This window comes from Malurus melanocephalus, unplaced genomic scaffold (assembly GCF_030028575.1).
Source record: "Malurus melanocephalus ecotype Western Australia unplaced genomic scaffold, MMel_1.1 scaffold_358, whole genome shotgun sequence".
Classification (NCBI taxonomy): domain Eukaryota; kingdom Metazoa; phylum Chordata; class Aves; order Passeriformes; family Maluridae; genus Malurus; species Malurus melanocephalus.
In genome coordinates this window covers 453,877-459,876 of record NW_026623590.1, presented here as the reverse complement: position 1 = coordinate 459,876, position 6,000 = coordinate 453,877, and the positions used below count along the sequence as shown (strand labels likewise).

The 6,000-nt window shown below is 44.3% G+C and overlaps 1 protein-coding gene across 1 annotated transcript in view; it reads right to left on the bottom strand.

Moving 5' to 3' along the window:
- The window catches only part of ADAM12 (ADAM metallopeptidase domain 12), a 159,803-nt gene that overhangs the window by 11,282 nt on the left and 142,521 nt on the right, over window positions 1-6,000 (bottom strand). Inside the window, exons 15-16 of the mRNA XM_057378427.1 lie at window positions 927-1,035; window positions 639-837 (exon numbers count right to left, since the gene is read on the bottom strand). Coding sequence (XP_057234410.1) covers window positions 639-837; window positions 927-1,035 — 308 coding nt within the window. The remainder of the gene's footprint in view (window positions 1-638; window positions 838-926; window positions 1,036-6,000) is intronic.

Genomic DNA, 6,000 nt, shown 5'->3' with positions numbered 1-6,000 from the left:
AAGTTTGCAAAAATCACTTTTGGTGGCTGAGCATCAATGCGTTTATAATTTTTTAAGAGTTCATAAAGAGCTAGGATTTCCAGCATGAAAAAAAAAAGAAGTGAGGAGGCATAGTCAGAAGGTAAAACAAATTTTGAAACCTAAAGTTTCAAAGTGAAGTTAATGACAATCTTGTAATGCCACAGACATCGGGAAAGGAAACATATTGAACTCAGAAATTCATTAATAGGCCTGCAATAGATTTTGCTGTACTTATTTACAGAAAACCTCAAACCTCCATGGGCAAACACTTGGGACTGTCCCCAAAAAATCAGGTATGAACTTTAGCAACCTGCATTGCACAGAATCCAGGAGGGGATGGTTTGGGTTGGAAGGGACCTTCAAGATCATCTATTTCCAATCCCCTGCTGTGGCAAGAGACACCTTCCACCAGACCAGGTTGCTCATATTTTTATCTACAAATCCCTAATCCAGAACAGTGGMCAGAAGGGCCAAATTTATCTCAGTCTGAGCACAAGAAGCAATTATTTTGCAAAAAACAAAATCCCAAACAAAAAAAGAAGCGCGTTTAGCACAAAACACTCGGCAGAACGAGGGGAGTGACACTCTCCCTCTCTGGGAACATTCCAGACTCTTACTTTTCCATCTTCACACTTGGTTCCTGCCAGCACCAGCCCGGGATCGGGCATGTCATCCCCCAGGTAGACATGGGTGCCACGGCACAGGATTTTGCCTCCCTCCTGCAGCGGGATGTTGGTTTCTATGGAAACAGCGTTGGTACCAATCACCGGCCGGTTGGCTCCCCCTTGGCACTGGATCTTCCCACACTTGGCATCCCTGGCAGGAACAAACACAGCAAAAAGTTAAATAAATCCTTCTGAGCCCTCTCCCAAAGCCCTGCAGGTGTTTGGAGGGACAGCCCCTACCTGGGTTCACATTTGGCAAAGGAGCTTTTGGAGTCCTTGCCGCAGTTKCCGTAGGGATCGCCGGCGGAGTTGACTCTCTCGAAGCAGATCCCAGGAGCCGGCTTTGCACCTGAAACAAACCCTAATCAGAACTTCCATCTCGTACAAGRTGGTTTTAATAATTTCCTTTGAGCTCTGCTGGTGCTGTAGGGGAAAGGGGGRATGTGAGCTGCATGCTGATGAAGCCCAAAGAGCGGTGTGGGATCCGCATGCTGATGGCTGTGTGGGATTGCTGGCGGTGTTTGTCTCTCTTGGCAGTGCTGAGCRACAGACAAGGCAGAACTCCATCTCCTCCAGGATTTCTGGAGGTGAGAGCCCTCTTGCCAACCCTCCTAGGACACAGAAATTCTTAGCAAATGCCAAATCTTGTTCGGTGGAGACAGACAAAGGCCAGCTGGAAAGTTAACTCCCTCCTTTTTGTGGAGTCCACATGGTTTCAGTGAGACCCCAAAGAAGATTCTTTTTGGTTTCAGTGAGACCCCAAAGAAGATTCTTTTTGAGAAAGGCCCTGTTTGACTGCAATTCAGAACAAGAAAAAAGGAAAAATCCAGCTGTAAAGTGGGTGAAAAGATGTGAGGACCTGGCAGGGCAAAGGGAAACGTGCTGCTGTTAACTCAGGCTGTTACTGGGGAGAGGAAAGGAACCCATCCCACCTTAATGCTTAGGACATCCCCTGTTGAAAGGAAAAGCTGAGAGCAAAAAAGGGTTCTTTCCACCACGGTGGGACAGGTGGGAATCTGGCAGGACAGGCAGCATTTGGTTCTTATCCAATGTGTTCTTTTCTGACAGAGACACGTCCTAATGGCAAAGTAACTTCCCTGGTGGGAGCAGGGCTGAAAAAAACTCAGGCAGGCAGATTGCTCATCCCTGCTCTTCAGAAGTTGAAGAGTGCTACAGGAACATCTCTTCTGATGTTTTATACACACAATCTCCTGCCCATTTCCCCCAGATTATATCCAGATATAGAGTATTTTCTAGAAGAAGATGCATCTGTTCATCTGGAGCGTGGAAGAGGTGAAGGATCTGCTCCCCAGGTTTGACTGCTGCAGCAGTTCATTAGTCTSTGTGCTGAAATTTAATCCCTTTGTTCTACAGCAAAGTGTGGCTTTTGTTTCCAGCCAATAATTGCTGCTTCTTGCAAGATTAAGAGGCCCTTTGTTAGGGCTCTTTGCTGCTCCATATTTCCTTTCTGTGAAAATGATTAACAGCACCATCCAGTCACCACCAAGGTTTCAGCAGCTCCAGCAGGGAGATGGGCTCTGAGGAGAAAAAGAGCTGAGGAGATGCTGTGGCTGAAACCCTGATCAGAGACCTGCCAGCTGCACTTCTGTGCTTTTGATAGATCAGCCAAACTAAAGCAAAAAGAACTTGGCAGCAAATGATGTGATAGCCCAAAGGCTGAGAATATCCCATTTCCACATCTTCACCACAGACAGAATATTTCAACTAATGCTACATTTTGTCAAATGTTTTGAGCCACTTCCAATTGTGTATGCCTCTAACTGTTGGTAAAACATAGCATTTATTTAAGCCAGCCTGAAGATTTAATTTGAAAACCTTCAAAGAGAAAAGAATGTTCTTTTTTCTCTTTAAAATAAAAAAAAAAAGGGGGGTCAGATTCCTGGAGAAGAAAACACAAATATGACTGTAAAACTTCCAGCCAGTGTGGATCCTTTCACAAATAACTCAGAGATTAAAACTTCAATTAATTATCYGCATTTCATAGTCAGAAGCTTGACTAATACTATATACTGCTGAACAGCAATCTAATGCTATTAAGGACAAAATATTAAAACTTGGAGAGGCATAAGATGGCACCCTCTTTTCCTTCTAACATTTTTACATGCTGAAAGTGGAAAATTCAGAAAGAAAGGCACAGAAGGAACAGAATATGAGCTGTTGGTTCCCTGGAGAGAAGGACAAGAGCTTGAAATTCTTTGGAAGATTACGATCAAGCTTGCTGAGTTCGGAATATTTTTTCAAGCCTGAAACTATTAAAAAGGACTCAAACAGGATTCTTTCAATTCTTTTTCATTAAAGTTCAAGCAATAATCAAAAAATCAACACAAGCATCGAGACAGGGCGCTGTGCAAAAAAAAGCAAAAGTCAAATTTCCATTTTCAGCATGTGGATCCTTCCTCATCTTTCCAAGGCAGGCACATTCATGTTCAGCTTGAGACAAACATCACCATGTGCATATTCTACAGCAGCTTTAGGAGGGCTGGGGAGGGGAGGGGAGAAACCTGCTGTGAGCAAGAGGCCAAGAAAAGCTGCTTTTTCTGAAATTGCTTTTTCTAAAACTGGTTTCTGAAACTGTTTTTACTAAAACTGTTCTTTTTAAAACTGCTTCTTCTGAAATGGCTTTTTCTCAAACTGCTTTTTCTAGAACGGCTTTTTCTAGAGCTACTTTTTCTAGAACTGCTTTTTCTAAAACTGCTCTAAAACTGCTTTTTCTGAAACTGCTTGTTCCTAAACCTGCTTTTTCTAGAACTGCTTTTCCTGAAACTGCTATTTATGAAACTGCTTTTTCTAGAGCTGCTTTTTCTAAAAGTGCTTTTTCTGAAACTGCTTTTTCCTAAACCTGCTTTTTCTCAAACTGCTTTTCCTGAAACTGCTTTTCTGAAACTGCTTTTTCTCAAACTGCTTTTTCTAGAACTGCTTTTCCTGAAACTGCTTTTCCTGAAACTGCTTTTTCTCCCCCATGAGCACAGAGCAGCGTGCGCATCCCTGGTGGTACCCTGCTGCTCTGGGTCTCTGTTTCTGGCCAGCAGCCTGGTGGCCCAGCTGGTCCAGCTGGGCAAATTGCAGGAATTGCAGTGGCTGGAGGCTCCCARGAGATGTGGCAGAGCAGCCCAGAGCCCAGACACGCTGTCCCCTCCCTGGTGTGTGGCTCCCCAAGCCACCAAAATCCAAATGAACGCTCACGTCCTGCACTCTGACTGCGAGACACAAAACAAAGGCTTGTTCTGAAAAGGTGCTGAAAAGGGAAAGGGCTCGCTGAATAACTGAGCTTAAGGTATTTCTCTTTCTCCTGATGAACTCACATTTTTTGTGTGGTTGATTTTTTTTTTCCTGAACGCAGAAGCCGAGCGTTGCAGGGATGATGGAACGCAGCCYGCAGGAAGGAAAACACATCTGCAACGTCCTTGCAGGGCTCAGACACTGAGCTTGAACTCCCACTAATAACATTTGACAAGAAAAAGGATCTCATGGAGCACAAAAAAGCCCTCCCCTGCCAGGCTCGGAGCAGGCTGTGTGTGAAAACACCTGGTACCCAAAGATCAGCTGCAGTTTGGAAACCAAAACCCTCCTTCAATTCCTGCCCTTGGTACCCAACCAAGACACGCTGCTGCTTGGGATTGGCTGCTCCCTCTCCCCATTGGCTTCTCATAATATTTGGACTTCTTTTTTGTGGATGAAAACATAGCAGAGTGTAAGATGMCGAACAGATGGAGCTACCAAGTTAAAAGGAGGTTTTCAGAGGCTGCTTAAGGAAGGGAATTGTAATGCTGTGTTCCTGGAGGAAACCCATTTATCAYGACTGCACCACATAAACAGAAGCAGAAAGCCCTGTCTTCCTCTATTTTCTACCTCTGCAGGCAGAGGCAGAACGATTTGTGAAAGCTTTCTGGTGGTTATTAAGTGCTTTGAGCTGGATGAGCAGAGTTGATTTCGCTTTRCCATTGGTAATTACAGTATCATGACCCCGTAATTAAGGTCCTGTCAGCCCATCCACGCCAAACCTCGTCCGAGGGATTCAATCAGCCCTTGGAAGCTGCAGAAGGTCAAAGCTCASCACTGCAGTTGGCAGCCTGGAGACTGCTTTTGTTTTTTTCTCCAAACGTGTATATTGATGAGCCCACTTCTTTGCCTGTGCAGCTTGCAAAAAAATGGAAATGATAAAAAAATAGATGTTGCAGGGCACAGAAGTGCTGTGTCATTTCAGACCAGCTGAGATGGGAAAGAGGGAAATTTCTGACCATGGTGCTGATTCCACAAACGAGAGAAACATCCTCCATCAGGCTGACAGCAGCAAAGGAAGATATTTCAGCTCAGTTCCCAACTGTCCGTGGGTGGGGAGAGGAGAACAAACAAGCTCTGAGTAACAGGCTGGAGTTGTGCTGCTCAGGCTGTGCCAGCCAGAGCCATGAACAACTGTGCAAATAAATATGAGCATCAGAAGTGCAGTTCTCTGTCGTGTGATCCTGGTTTCAGCTCATTAAGTTTGTTTTGCTGCACTGGTGAGGCAAAGCAAATGTTCCACAAGCTGCCCTCAGCCTCTCTCCCCATCCTGGTGRTGATCCCTGCTCTGTCTGGGTAAGAACAAGATGGGGTTGAGAAAAAAAAATTTTTTTTTTTGCATTTAGGGAGGATGATGTCACCACCCCTGAGAATATGGTTTAATATCTTTCACATCTCCAGAAGAAAAGGCCTGCCCATAAATCTGCAATGATCAACAGTTTGATTTCACTGAGTTCAGATCATTGCAGTGCTGGGATAATCAGCATTTTTTCCAAACCCCACAGTTTGGTCAGATATCTGAGATGGGCAGCCCAACCCATTTRTTTTGTCTCTGTAGGGCTGTACCTGGAAAAACCTGCAAGGTTCTCACACAGCAACAGGCCCCCCATAACAAATATTGACATCTAAATTAAGAATGCTCCTGCCTGAGCAAATGGCCATGTCCATAAAACTCATTTAAAAGGGTTCTAATTATTAAATCAATGCCTACCAYTGACTCCCCAAAATCATTGCTTTTTTCCCACTTGGGGAAATATAGGAAAACACACTGACAAACCCCCCTAAAGAATCATTTTCTTGTCAATACTGAAAAAGCCACGAGYCAAAAGTTGAGAATCTTTTATCCCTTGGTAATCAATGATTTCTCTGTCTTAGGCAGCTTTATCTGTGGATCTGTTTCTCCTGGAAAATGCCAACRGAGCAAAAGACATCACACAAAGCATCACTGTTGATGTATTTTTCAGTCACTCCRCTATCAATAGGTCAGATCAGTGCAATTTGGTATTTTTGAATA